This window comes from Genypterus blacodes, unplaced genomic scaffold (genome assembly GCF_046128005.1).
Source record: "Genypterus blacodes isolate CSIRO-AG114 ecotype Tasmania unplaced genomic scaffold, CSIRO-AGI_Gbla_v1 ptg000054l_1, whole genome shotgun sequence".
In the NCBI taxonomy this organism is placed as follows: Eukaryota; Metazoa; Chordata; class Actinopteri; order Ophidiiformes; family Ophidiidae; genus Genypterus; species Genypterus blacodes.
Window position 1 is genome coordinate 993,354 of NW_027466866.1, and position 13,661 is coordinate 1,007,014.

Here is a 13,661-nt window from a genome sequence, read left to right on the forward strand (position 1 = left end):
AACATAGTCACATTCCTCCACACCCATCTTTCCAAAATACTCTTATACGAGCCTTTCTCAGACTGTAAAGCACAGCATTGTCTGTCGAGGCATTAATATTTCCCTTAATGTGGACGAAGGAGCTTAATTAAAACCGCGGAAAACGGCCCCACGACGTGTGGGAAGCCCCAAAACAGAAAGGTTGTCCACATACGTTTGACTATGTTGTGTCGTTACAAATTCCGAGCTGAGAACGAAGCGCAGCGCCGAGCACGTGAAGGCATCAGGGAGGAGGCGGCGCTGCGCTGCTGCATTGTGTGAGCACACACACACACACACAGACACACACACATACACACGAATACACACACCCTGCCTGCCTGCCTGCCAGCGAGCTAACGACGCTAACTGGCACCAGCATGTCCGGGAAAAGTTTTCGAGTGAGCGACGGTGACTGGATCTGTCCCGATAAAAAGTAAGTGCACCTCAAACACAACATAGATAGTCACCGTAAACTCCGGTTATCGGATTAAATGAACGGGACTCTGGTTAGTTTACTGCCCGCGCTAGCATACCAAGCTAACTGTAACGTAGCTAGGCCCTATAATATCACCATTTAGATCGGCTAAAGGCGGCTATGGTAAGTAGCTCACCGCAACCCCGTGTTTACTTTCCTACTCAAGCCCCAAATCAAACACAACATGGCAATTATGGAATTGGAAATGCGCTTTTAAGTGATTGTGTGCTGACTTAAATAAACGCGAACAAGCTACGTGTCCTTAGCTTCCGCGGTTTCATTCGCTGGTGTTTGCAGCGTTACCGAAGTTAATGTGTCTTGGGAGTTACGAGCCCAACTTAAGTCACCGTGTGTATCGGGTTGCGTTCGAAAACATCTAAGGTGACAGCTGTAGGAGGATCAAACCGCACAGGCCTGTTATTTGGGTGCGTTCAGCCCTGGAGCGAGTGGTGACACATGAAAAATGCTGATAGTATAGATGTAGCATCCCATACTGATGAATGCTGTTGTGTTCCTGCAGGTGTGGCAATGTGAACTTTGCAAGACGAACGAGTTGCAACAGATGTGGCAGAGGTGAGTCCTGCATGGAAGCAAGCTCAGGTCGTGTACAATCCTTATTGATCTATCAAATTTCAAATCGTGGAAAACTCCCAAACTAAAGGCCTTTGCTCTATTTCCCACAGAGAAAACCACAGAGGCGAAAATGATGAAGGCCGGAGGAACAGAAATTGGGAAAACTCTGGCTGAGAAGAGCAGAGGCCTCTTCAGCGCAAACGACTGGCAGTGTAAAACGTATGAAACCGGAACACGCTGCTTTTTTTTTTAGCTCTACAGATTTTACAAATACAAAACCTCTAATTTGAATATATGTTTCCCCTCTCTGTTCCCGTCAAGATGTGGCAATGTGAACTGGGCCCGGAGGTCAGAGTGCAACATGTGTAACACTCCCAAATATGCCAAGCTTGAAGAGAGAACAGGTGAGCACAGATTAGAGTTGTCCATTGGTTGCAGCTGTGCCTTTAGAGAAAGAGGTTTTGAATGTGTTTCCTCTGCTGTTTCCAGGTTATGGTGGAGGTTTCAATGAACGGGAGAATGTGGAGTACATTGAACGTGAGGAATCTGATGGAGAATATGATGAGGTGAGTCCTGTCTGCTGAGGAGGAGGAGGAGGAGTTAATATACGTGTGTGTGATTCAGACTCTACTTGAATAATCATACTGCGTCATGAACTCTGTTTATTTGTGCTCATGGGGAATCTACTCTCTTGTCTCTCATAGTTTGGTAGGAAAAAGAAAAAGTTTCGTGGAACAAAAAGCGCACCTTCCGCAAAAGAAGTTGAGAAAAAACCACCTCCCAAAGAGGAGGAAGAGGAAGAGGAAGATGAAGAAGATGCCGACCTTTCTAAATACAAACTTGATGTAAGATTCATGCCTGGAGCCATAAAGTAAAAAATAAGAACTCAACTTGCCTACAAAACTAAATCACATTTTGAATTCCAGGACGATGATGACGACGAAGACGGTGACCTCTCAAAGTACGACCTGAACGCCAGCGACGAAGAAGAGGGCGCTGCCCCTGCCGTCGCCGCCGCTGCCACCGACGACAAGCCCGCAAAGAAGGACAGCCTCTCTGGTTCGTCCCGGTCTGGCTCGTCTTCGCGCTCCTCCAGCTCCAGCTCTCGGTCGAGGTCCAGGTAAAAGGGTACAGGTCAAGGGTAACTCCAGGCAAAATGTCAGTATCAGCTCAACCTTCCTTCCTACTGATCCACATCAAACCAATGTCCTGTTTTGATGATTTGTCTCCGATTTGTCTGTGGCGTATGACTTATTTGTGTATTTTTTTTGTTGACGTGTTAATAAGTAGGTGCAATGAATTTGGCGTTCGTACTCTTTAACCTGAATGTAACGCACTTATTTTTGTTCACCGGCTCCGTCCTGATAGAGCTATGCGGTGCCCTCTGGTTGATGAATTATGGATGTGTAGCTTCACTCCGTATTCCTCCAGATTCGCAAGCGCAGCTCATGATGGTGCATATGCGTTGGCAGTCGAGAAAAATATTGGAAAACATCTTCTTTGTCTTTCAGGTCCCATTCTAGAAGCTCGTCCAGCTCCAGATCAGGCTCTCGCTCGAGGTCTCACTCCAGGTGAATGAGGTGACATGCACTCTCTCCCTTAAGAGAGCGTATGTGTCGGGGCTCAACCCTCCACAAAGTAATCCTACTCCTAGTTAGACCTGCTCCACCGCAGACTTGGTGGTGTTTGCTTGTTCAGATCATTGCTTTGTAATCATAAGGCAGATGTTTCCTCCACCTTTAGAGCTCTGACTATGAATGGTGCACATGTTACAATTTGACTTTGAATACCCCAAAATTGGAATTTGAACCTTGCAGTATCTCACATGTCTGAATTGACATCAAGGGTCTTCATCAAGCATCTCTCAGACGTTGTGCTGGCTTTTACAATCTTTAAAATTAGCTAAATTCATTGTATAGTTAATGTCATGTGGGGAACAGTTAATTGTGCTTAAGATTGTCTCTTAGATCAAAGTCATTGCTGTAGTGTAGATCTGTTCCCCTTGTTCAGAGAAGCTTGATAAATACCCTCACTGGTTAGGACTTGCCCTTGCCGTACTGACCTTGGTGCTTGGTTTATCCCTCCACAAGATCCAGCTCCAGGTCTGGAAAGGGCTCCTCTCCTCTGAAGAGGTCCCGCTCGCCTTCCTCCTCGCCTGAGAGGAGACCCAAGCGCAGTCGCTCCAGGTCCTCATCTGGAGGGAGGAAACGAAGGCGCTCTAGATCACTTTCGTCCGAAAGGTTTGGGTTTCTGTGGAATACCACAATGGCGTACTGATTGTTGTTAGCCCTTCATCGCCTTGATTACGGGATTCAGATTACAGAAATATGTTCCCAATTTCCCCATGTCCTATTTTTTTCTGTGACCTTGTGCATTAGCCAGAGGTTAATGGTGAAGCTGTCTGACCTTGTCCTTCTTCCCATGGTGTTTTGTGTGATTTCAGGCGCCGTGGCCAGTCCTCTGGATCTTCCCATTCTGGCTCCAGTTCAAAAAAGAAATAACCTTAAGAGAAAGAAAGGGACCGTAGTACAAAGTGCATGTTGTGATATACAAAACCACAATCGATCAGTATCAAGTTCAGTCTCATAGGACCTCCTTGTTTCCTTCAATAGAAAAGGGTCACATAACATTACACACTTCCTTTCTTATAGCCACATACATGCCAGTCTGTGCCCAGTGTGTGTAACTATAGGTGTCCAATAAACACAAATGTTTGGTCCTGTAAGAACATCGGATATACTGTGAAGAGGTTGTATCCCATTTTTAAACTCATTCTGCCTTTTGATCATCCCGGCATTATGTTTGTTTCATTCAACACTGGGGCAGTTGTGAGTTCACTAAATGTCTTGTGGGCCCAGGAAGAGACCCTGAGGTGCTGGTGTTGCGTAATTGGGAAGGAGGAAAAAAATATAGTTTTGATCTTTAATAAGTTGGAGTAACTTTTGTCATCATTTAGATTGCAGATGTAGCTGAATTTTGATTAGTTTGAATTTACCGATTCATTTTATTTTATTTTTTGAGTTGAAGGTAAGTATTTCTCATACGTTTTGATATTTGTTGTTTTAACAAAATGGCCATTTCAGCGTAAACACTTAAAACGTGTCATTTTTGTTTTCTTAACACAGTCGTGGCCTAAAGATCACCTCTTAAACTTAAATTTTGATTTATTTTTTTTCCATGTTGCCGGGGGAATTCCAACACATTAGTCCAGTAATATCAAATGGTGTACTTTGTGGACATAATACTGGCAATTCAGTATTCTTCTTGGTGGAATATGAACAATAATGTACACAACATGTAAATAAAATCCTGTCGAAATACCTTTTGTGTGTGTGACCAGCCTGAAGCTGTTACATAATAGGGAATTAAGGGCTTTTATTGCGGATTGTATTGCAAATAGTCAGGATTTGCTGACCCAGACTGCCGTTTAAAGCGTTTAAATGTCTGCTGATGAGCCCTTAACGTGTCATGTTGGATAAGAGCACAGGCTTCACCAAATTCCGCCTCGTCATTGCAGGAACACCCGGCAACTCTGTCAGTCAAAGCCAAGTTGACAGCCGGTTAACACTGTATAACGTCTCTCCTTTCCTGCTATTACAACGTGGCGAGAGTGTTTTGTCTTAAATTGAAGAATAAAACCAGTTTATCAGCGATAAACTCTTGTCAGGTAATTTAGTTTTCCGCTGCCATTCTGTTTCTGGTCAACAGGTGGCGCTTGTCAACACCTAAACACTATAGGTGCAATTCAGGCGGGAGAGGTGTTGCCTAATGCTTAGAGTAGAACATTCATATCCACACTTACTGTATGTACAAAGCACATAGGTTATATAAAATAACACGAAAAATAGAAATTATTATTTGACGAAAAAAATGTGCTGTTGCGAGTACAAACTATAAAAAAAACGACCACAGGAGCATTAGGTGTTCGCTACTCAAGAGGTTTATTATGTTTAACTTTATTTAGTGGCGTATTGTACATTTCAGCTGGCTCAAATAAGTGAGTGAAATCGAGATAATAAATATTATTTTGTAAATTATTACATTCTTCATTCGCCTGTCTTGTTTTGTGCTGCTTTTAAGCACTACCAGGAAAATCTGCTACTTTTGTAGATTAAAAAGTAAATTTAGGTGATTCTAGAGATGTGTAATATGTCTACAGTAGTTTAAAGTCCGGCCATCTATTCTATTTTATCTTAGAAACTCCACTCAGTGTTTAATCATCATTTGACGCATGTACAGTGTTCTTTACAGTGCCAAGGGAGGACAAACTAACCCTTAGTCAGAGCTCCATGGTCCGCATCTACCACAAAAAGCCTGAAAGTCTTCAAAAGGTTTTAAATTTATCGCGTTTATCCATGAGCCATAAACATTTGTCCCCCCGGGGCCAGCGTCCAGGTAGCCCCGCCTCCTGTGCGTAAAAGACCCGACGCGCTTTTACGCACAGCGCTCAGTGGAGCAGATTGGAGCAGGGGAGGATGTCGGGCACACGCGGTGGATATGGGTTTTATATAAGCTTATCCCTACAAAAAGGATGACGTCGGACCGCTGTTCGTGTTTAGATAACTGGAGGAGCAACACGATCAGAGAGATGCTGGGCTCGAACGTCTCCAAAGCTTTGCGCGAAGGCAATGTCACCAAAACCGCCAGCTGTGGATCTGTATCCGTCGGTTTCCCAATTGCTATGATGGTCACAGGCATGGTGGGCAACTCACTGGCTCTGCTGCTGGTGTATATTTCATACAGAAGGAAGGAAAACAAGAGGAAAAAGTCTTTCTTGCTCTGCATTGGATCTTTGGCGTTGACCGACCTGTTCGGGCAGCTTTTAACGAGTCCAATAGTCATATCAGTTTACTTGGCTGAGCTGAAATGGGAGAGTATCGACAAATCAGGCAACCTGTGCGCATTCTTTGGGGTGTGTATGACCACATTCGGCCTGTGCGCACTCTTCCTGGCCAGTGCGATGGCCATCGAAAGAGCTCTGGCCATCACAAGCCCGCACTGGTACTCGAATCACATGAAAACAAGCGTCACCAAGCAGACACTAGCCTTCATATGGTGTCTCGTGTTATTATTCGCCCTGCTGCCGGTCGTAGGTGTGGGGAAATACACTCTCCAGTGGCCCGGGACCTGGTGCTTCATCAGCACCGGGGACAGAGACGTGCCTGGGAACATGTTCTTCTCCATCACTTTCGCCGTACTTGGGATATTCTCGCTGCTCGTAACTTTCTCCTGCAACGTGGTGACCATCCGGGGCTTAGTTTTGCGCTGCAAAACCAAGTCTGGCGCGTCTCAGTCCTCAAAACAGTGGGAGAGACTCACCACGGAGACCGTCGTGCAGCTGTTAGGGATCATGTGCGTCCTGCTCATCTGCTGGTCTCCTCTGCTGGTATGTGTTGAGAGTCTTTACAGGTCTTACCGCCTGGTGCCTGTTGCTTATATTCATGATCAGATGCGACACACACTCCACTCAGGTGATAGTACACACAATAATCCATATATTTCACCAGGCTGCTGATTTGTTTTCTCTCAGATAGTGTGTGAGTGACAGTTGCTCCCATCCCACCAATATGATGAAAGCCGCCACTTTCATAATTCACATTTTATTGGCCAGCTTTAAGTGTTTGTTATTGTCGTGTTTGTCTTCTGCTGTTTTATCAGTTTTCCCAGTCCCTCACACACCCTTTATCTCTGTCTCTTTTATATACTTTACACAGACACACACCAGCCCATACTTACATTTAAGCTTCCCAGTGTGTGAATCCTTTGATGCCGTTTCCCATTATGGAGCAATCCACTTAGCGGTGTCCTGTTTAGGGGTCTGCTCACGGCGCTATGAGATCATGTATAGTCAGTCATATTTAATAGACACGCTTAAGGTATAAATAGAAGCCACTAGCCTGTGGTTGTAATGGTGGCACAGAGTGAGCACCTAAGTGGTAGAGCACCAAGGTGTGGATATAGGATGTACTTGTTTTGTCCCTAGAGATGATCCAAGAAAGACATTGCAGACGGTAGAATGAAGAATGCTTCAACCAATAACACAACCTATGATGTTTCTCAGTCTCAGACATCTTGGTTGCCTCTGCTGGTACGATCAGTTTGTGCTTGCCTCTCCCTCCAGGTGCTGATGGTGAGGATGATCTTCACTCAAGTATCCTCCCATTACTGCAAGTCAGCAGCCAAGGCCTCCAGCCAGAGTGTCAGTTTAGACTGTGACTTCTTTCTGACCGTCATCCGCCTCGCCTCGCTCAACCAGATCCTGGATCCCTGGGTCTACCTGCTCCTCAGGGAGATCTTCCTCCGCAAGTTCTGCATTGTGGCAAACGCCGTGACCAACTGCTCCATAGATGGCCAGAAGGAGACGCAGACGGCCCTGGATGCTCTAAACAAGCAGAATCAAGACCGCAATAGCCTTCATACACCACAAACGAGTTAGATCAACCTTTGGATAAAACAGGAAGTGGCTGTTTTGAGAAGTAGGGGCGTATTGGATGGATGTGAAGAGGGCTATTGTTTCGGATGTTGTGGAAAAGGAATTGGAATTAAACTGTTTTCCATTTCATCCGCAGAAGGATATTGTGCAACACGGAGACAGAGTCGTCTCTGTTGCTGCGTTAAAGAGAGTCTGGAGCCATTTGTTATGCTTAGAACTCATTCCATTCAAAGTCACCACACCAGCATGTGGACGCATGACCACGTCACCTCTCTGATTAGGCAGCAGTGCAGTTGCCAGGAACACTGCATCATTAGATGTAATATCACAGGCCCGAGAATGTTGTGTGTAATTCTTCTATTGAAACATTTGAATAACAATGACTGAACTGACCTGACCTGATGGAAACGGTGCATCTCATACTCTCACTTTCTGAACTGAATCACCGCTCGCAACAACTTGAAGCCATAAACAAAACAAAGGACAAAGCGCATTTTGCGAATAAGCATAAGTTAAGAAAGAAACTGTTTTAAACCAGTTTTACAGAAACTTTTCATATCTCACATGAAATGTAACCTTTTGCTTCAAAGGAAGGATTAGTGGCTATTTGCGTTGTATCTTCTATACAATGCAAAGCAAAACTGTAGCCAAGTGTAGAGTGTTACATTCAATGTTCACGATGATTGTACAATTATTTATTGATTTTTGTCGAAAAGAAACTTGTTTCTGTGCTAAATGTGGAAAATGCTACCTAATGTACAGCTTTTATGATACATGTGAAAATATATGTGGCGTTCCTCCCTCCTGGCAGCCAGGACTGTGGAATGTGAAAGCTTTCATTTCTAACACAACAGCTACTTTCCTTTGCTATTTTTCTGAGCAGAATCCTTTTCAGAATGATTTAGAATTTCAAGGCCGCCCCCTTGTGAAAGCCAAAGTTTGCGTTTGTGGTGGCTGATATTACAAAAACATGGATAACAGGGTCACACTAAGTTAAGTGTATTCAAAGTTTGCAGGAAAAAAGAGGACATACTCTTTTTGATAGTTAAGTAAATACAACTATAGAAAGATGGTGCAGAAAAATTATGGACCGCTGCAGGTGTGTGTTGTTTGCTTACATTGTTTTTCTCTTTATCAGCCTAATATTCAGATCTTTGTGCCCTTTAATATGTACAGTTCTTCAGAAATGATGGTACAGCTTGACAACTAAAATATGTATGTTTGATTTGTACACAACAGATGTATTGACAGATTGAGCTTCTTCATCAAGGGGATCCCAGCATGGATGGACACATTTGTCATGGGTAATTGAACGTGACTTAGTTATGGAATTAGCAACATGTCAGCCCCACAAATCACCCATCTTACCACGTCGGCCATCAATATGGATCCAACTAATGCGTGGTGTTCTCGTATGTTGCTTCGTCTTACTCGTGCCTTTCAGACCTGACAAAGCTCAGTGATAATGACCCCTACATCATATCATACCGCTGCCTGTGAGAGCCATCTGGAACATGTACGTTTTCTGTTTCCGTGTCACTGGTTAGTGTTTGTCTGGCAACCAGGCCGAGCAGATGTCGTTCGTGTCTTGTATTGATTGAGGAGCCTGTCTTGATGATGTTTTCATTTTTTGCTCCTTAATGCATCAATGAGTTGTTCAATGAGGATAGCAGAAGCAACAAGATGGGCACTGGATCTAATGAACGCTTGAGTGAGTTCAGCTCTCTCTGTATTCAGAACACTCAGTCCAAACATCTGCTCCCCTGACGTCACAGCCGATCTATAGTACGTGGAAACACCAACCAGGGCTTCGTTCATACAGTGACCACAGTGATTATATTAATGCACGCAAGCTGTTGTGGGCCACGGATGATTTTTAAGATTCGATCTCAACCAGAGTCAATTAGATTACAATTGGATTTATGTCATGTAATTATTTCAGATTTCTTCCCAGGAGACTTTGAGGGCTTTCCTCTCTTATACCACAGTGTAGCATCCTATTAAGGTAACTGAGCTGTGACTTTTCCAGGCTCTGGCTTGGTCACGTCCCTTTCCTATCCTATGAGTTGCCCGCGTGGCTCAAAATTGGAAAGGAAAATGGAAGGATAACTGTTATTCCCTGTGGATGGAAAACTTGATCCATTTCAGCAGTTAATGGGTTTGGTAATGGCCTGCACAAGGTTCATCATGAATGCTTTCTGTGATTCCTCATCGGAGTTTACTCGTGAAAATTTAATGTCGAGTTGAAACACAAACAAGTCAGTCACAAGTGATGAAATTATAAGCCTAGCAATGTGCAACAAAGAAGGTCTTTAATGGTTATTTTCTGTGAGTTTAATGTCTTAATGTAAACCCGGTCCAAACGCACCATGAATGCTTTGATTGTTAAGGTTGTTATTTGTTTAAGGAACAGACCATTTGGGTAAACAGTTACACACTTAAGTCCTGCTCCCAGCGCTGGCAGGTTGCTAGAGTTATATAACGAGAATCCAGCGTTGCCAGTTGGCTCATCATGAATGAACACAGCTGGTTCACTGGTGAGCTCATGAACTGATCCGTCAATTGTCATGAGGAGATTTCTGGAATTGAATGAAAGATAACACAACACAATAACATCTACCACATTCCCTGCAACTGTGAAAAACAGTATTTAAATATTCATTACATGCGTTAATCATTAACAATTGTATAACTTATGTCATCTTAAATCCTTAGAAAGCAGTGTATTGTGGTTATAATTCACCTCTTTGAAAGACTGGTGAGCAAATGAGCACTTATGTACAAAGAGACCCTCAAACTGAGCCAGTGCCCCTTATTTGATTGTTAAAAACATGAATAATCAACGATGAAGCAGCCAATATAGTAAGTCAATATAATATAGTGATGTTTTGCAGAAAACATGCAACAAACGGACAAACATCAAAGGCATGTTGCCACATGTGCGCGAACAGGTTCATACTCTGAGATGAGGGCTATCACATGATTTAACACAGCTGTGTGTGTGTGTGTGTGTGTGTGTGTGTGTGTGTGTGTGTGTGTGTGTGTGTGTGTGTGTGTTCAGGTGACATACTTCTACATAATGTAAAGCTATGACACCATCTTCAGACCACAAATGTAAATATTATTTGCCTTCAGATATCATGATATTTCCGACACTGAGAGGCTTTTGTAACTAGTGGAGAAAGACCTGCCGACCAATCTAAGTGTCCTTTGGGCATTTTGTGTTTGTCCTTTACTTGACTTGTCTCAAATGAACATTTAATGCACTTTTGATTAATTTCCTCTCTGTGTTTATGCCTTATGTGGCGGTGTGCTGATCGAAATTCTATTAAAGGGTATGAATGCATTTATGTTCAATATGTGCTGGACCCTTGTGGCTCATGAAGCATGTTTAAAAATGTATACTTCTCTAATAACGTCATAGATTTGACTTTCATTTGGCTTCTACTGAGCCAACACAAATGAGGACATTCTGGTTACCCGGCCAATGCAACGCAATGCAATGCAATATGCCATAAATGATTTAATTCCATGTTTGATTCCAAAAAATACCCAAAAGTGAAAAATAATTGCATGACCATTAGTTTGCATAAGAATGTTCCAACATTAGAATTCAACCTGGAATGATATCGGCTTTCGTGAAATGTTGAACATTTTAGATATTGTGAAGTTGTTGGATTCCCGTCTGCTATTGCCAAGCATGTGTAGGCTTCTGTTCTATTGTTTTTGCTGAACTTGTTTGTCATGGGCCAATAAAATGAACACTGTGCCACTGGTCTTTGTTTAATCAATCCAGAAACCTTAAGTACAATTAGCTTATAGGTTTGGTGCAAAGTGTTTGATATTTACACATTTATTCTGCGTATTAGATGCCAGCTGACCAAGTTAGCATTGTTACACTGATGACATAGATGGATTAAGCTGAAAAGAAGCACTACTTTACATTAACACCCTCTGTACCACCATTTTAAAAGGTATACTACCAGTAATGTATTTACCTATAGGTTAGTTCCTCTCACTTAAACTCAATATACACAAGAGATGTATATTCTTTACGAGGGCACTATGGTGATAACAGATTTATTGCACCCTTGCGCTCTATTGGTGCTAACAGGGCATAAAGGCTGTTATATATGAAATATTCATATCCCATAATACAAGCTGAAATCTCATATTTATGCCGTTTTAAATTGTTTGTTTTTGTTTGTTGTTGTTAAGTGGCACTGGAAATGTGGGGGAACAGCGGTACACCGAGTGTCTCGACGAGTGGAAGCAGAAATACTCTATTTAAGGACCGAGTCGTCTCCATGGTGAAGCACGGCAGCTAGAGAGTTTATTAAGTGCTGTTGGATTATTGCCTCACAATTCAGGCAGACATCCTTAAATATGATACATACTGAAACAACTGATGCTAACCCTTGAACATGATATGTACACATCATTGTAATTTTTATACTTTTACACAGTGTACACACACACACACACACACACACACACACACACACCACAAACATGAATACTCATACCAGCTGTTGGCAATTTGTAGTTTGGCAGATTTGGATGTAACAGCTATTGTTGACATTTTCTTTTTCCTGCCATTCTTACATAAAGCCAAAACCTTGAAGCAGCAATGTCAAAGCTTGCCTGCAATCTCACGGTGAAGGCATCTGGAACAATTGTGAGCTTTGCTGTGTTGCTGTGATGTGTTTTTAAAGCGTTATAACCATAAATAACATGCCAAACATACATGCTAGCTTGTGGCGCTGTTAGAAGGGAGAGATACTGTGTTAATATTAGTAAAAAGGCCAAAAGGAAGAACTTTTATATTATCCATTCGTTCACACCTTTGCAATTATAGCAAAGCTCACATTTATGCCTGCTGTATGTATATTTAAGGTTTCGGGGCGTTTGCTGTTTTTAAATAACGACTTTGCGTCTTGTAAACAGTTACATAGGAAAACTATAAAAACACTTTGTGGTCCTCGTCCTTTTTTCCCTTTGCTGTTCTTGCTTTCCACAGTTGCTGGCTCACATAACGACAGCGCTCATGCAGTTACACAAAGCTTTAACGATTTCAACCTGAAGAGAAAAAGTAACCGATTTGCCTAAGATATGGCAAAGTTGTTGTTGCCTTTGAGTTTCTCTCTGTATGCCGGCTAAATGAAAGATGTTCGCACACTGCTCATGCCATTATTCCTTTATTATTCCTGTTCTCCTTCTCCGTGCATACATTCTGCTAAGAGAGATAAATGTCCGTGTACTCTAAATGACATAATTGCTCCCACCGGGCCTCTTACAGGGGAGCAGAGGAATGACTTTAACTGAATTAATCTGGATGCTGATAAACGATTCCGCTTTATATACATACGGTGTGCTTTGTGTGTACAGACAAGGCTGTTTTCCCTCAGCGTGCTTGGAAGCGAAGAACAGCATTTGATGGCTTGAATAAACAGGTAAACAACTAGGAGGGGTCAAGAGGTCGCACGGTGGCTGAAGGACAGATTGAGACGTACAGTGGCTGTGGGGAGATGAGTACACAGTGGTTTGCGTGCATGCATGTAGCAGTAGCTGCTGGCTGGATGTTTTCCCTGAAAGATAATGAGAGAAAATTGTGGTAAATTACTCATTTTCTCTCACTCGCTGGGTAGATCGGGGCAATATTGGTGTTGCAGATTTGATTTCTAATGAGGTCGAACTGCTAACAATGCATGCAGGTGTATGCCGGGTCAACAGGTGCTGTATGCATCATTAATATTGACTACCCTATTGTTTCTTTTTCTTTCAATCTCATGATTTATGCTTTAAATTAACACGAAGTGAAGTGTGGTTAATCTGCATTAGATCCATATCTGTGTCCAGCCTGCAGTCTGTCACTGTTTCTCTCTGCGGCCCAAAACTAATGAAGCCATAAATCCACACTAAAACTGCTGACTAATTCCTGCACGGCAACAACGTTGATCCATGATCAATAACTTTCTCATGGTAGCAGTCAAGCCTGTAGCTTAATGTGCAGACACTCACTTATTGAGCAGTAATATACCCTGACACTTTTCATGAAGAGGACTGATAATGAGAATCCAGGTAAGAACTGTTATCATGCTGCTCAAATCTGCTCAATCACAAAGGAGGAGATTCAGAGGGAAGGATTTTCACTATCAG

General features: G+C 42.8%; 2 protein-coding genes across 3 annotated transcripts; both read left to right on the forward strand.

The window, feature by feature from the left end:
• The first annotated feature begins 300 nt into the window (after positions 1 to 300).
• zranb2 (zinc finger, RAN-binding domain containing 2) lies at positions 301 to 4,394 on the forward strand. 2 transcript variants are annotated; one of them, XM_076151331.1, is made up of 10 exons: positions 301 to 454; positions 1,017 to 1,096; positions 1,180 to 1,288; positions 1,391 to 1,473; positions 1,559 to 1,635; positions 1,774 to 1,914; positions 1,996 to 2,189; positions 2,581 to 2,640; positions 3,160 to 3,309; positions 3,513 to 4,394. In XM_076151331.1, the coding sequence occupies exons 1-10, from the start codon at positions 399 to 401 to the stop codon at positions 3,568 to 3,570; spliced, it is 1,008 nt and encodes a 335-aa protein (XP_076007446.1). In that variant the 5' UTR covers positions 301 to 398; the 3' UTR covers positions 3,571 to 4,394. The 2 variants fall into 2 exon arrangements, with proteins under 2 accessions (XP_076007446.1, XP_076007447.1); XM_076151332.1 differs by having other exon boundaries at positions 1,017 to 1,069.
• A 1,133-nt stretch (positions 4,395 to 5,527) lies between these two features.
• ptger3 (prostaglandin E receptor 3 (subtype EP3)) lies at positions 5,528 to 8,510 on the forward strand. The gene is made up of 2 exons (XM_076151381.1): positions 5,528 to 6,455; positions 7,191 to 8,510. The coding sequence occupies exons 1-2, from the start codon at positions 5,601 to 5,603 to the stop codon at positions 7,503 to 7,505; spliced, it is 1,170 nt and encodes a 389-aa protein (XP_076007496.1). The 5' UTR covers positions 5,528 to 5,600; the 3' UTR covers positions 7,506 to 8,510.
• The last annotated feature ends 5,151 nt before the right edge of the window (positions 8,511 to 13,661 follow it).

Excerpts from the sequence above, each read along its gene's own strand:
- ptger3 (XM_076151381.1), top strand. The coding sequence starts at position 5,601 with ATGACGTCGGACCGCTGTTCGTGTTTAGATAACTGGAGGAGCAACACG. Across the intron at positions 6,456-7,190 it reads TCTGCTGGTCTCCTCTGCTG|GTGCTGATGGTGAGGATGAT; the intron begins GTATGTGTTGAG and ends CTCTCCCTCCAG.
- zranb2 (XM_076151331.1), top strand. The coding sequence starts at position 399 with ATGTCCGGGAAAAGTTTTCGAGTGAGCGACGGTGACTGGATCTGTCCC. Across the intron at positions 2,190-2,580 it reads AGCTCTCGGTCGAGGTCCAG|GTCCCATTCTAGAAGCTCGT; the intron begins GTAAAAGGGTAC and ends TTTGTCTTTCAG. Across the intron at positions 2,641-3,159 it reads CGCTCGAGGTCTCACTCCAG|ATCCAGCTCCAGGTCTGGAA; the intron begins GTGAATGAGGTG and ends TCCCTCCACAAG.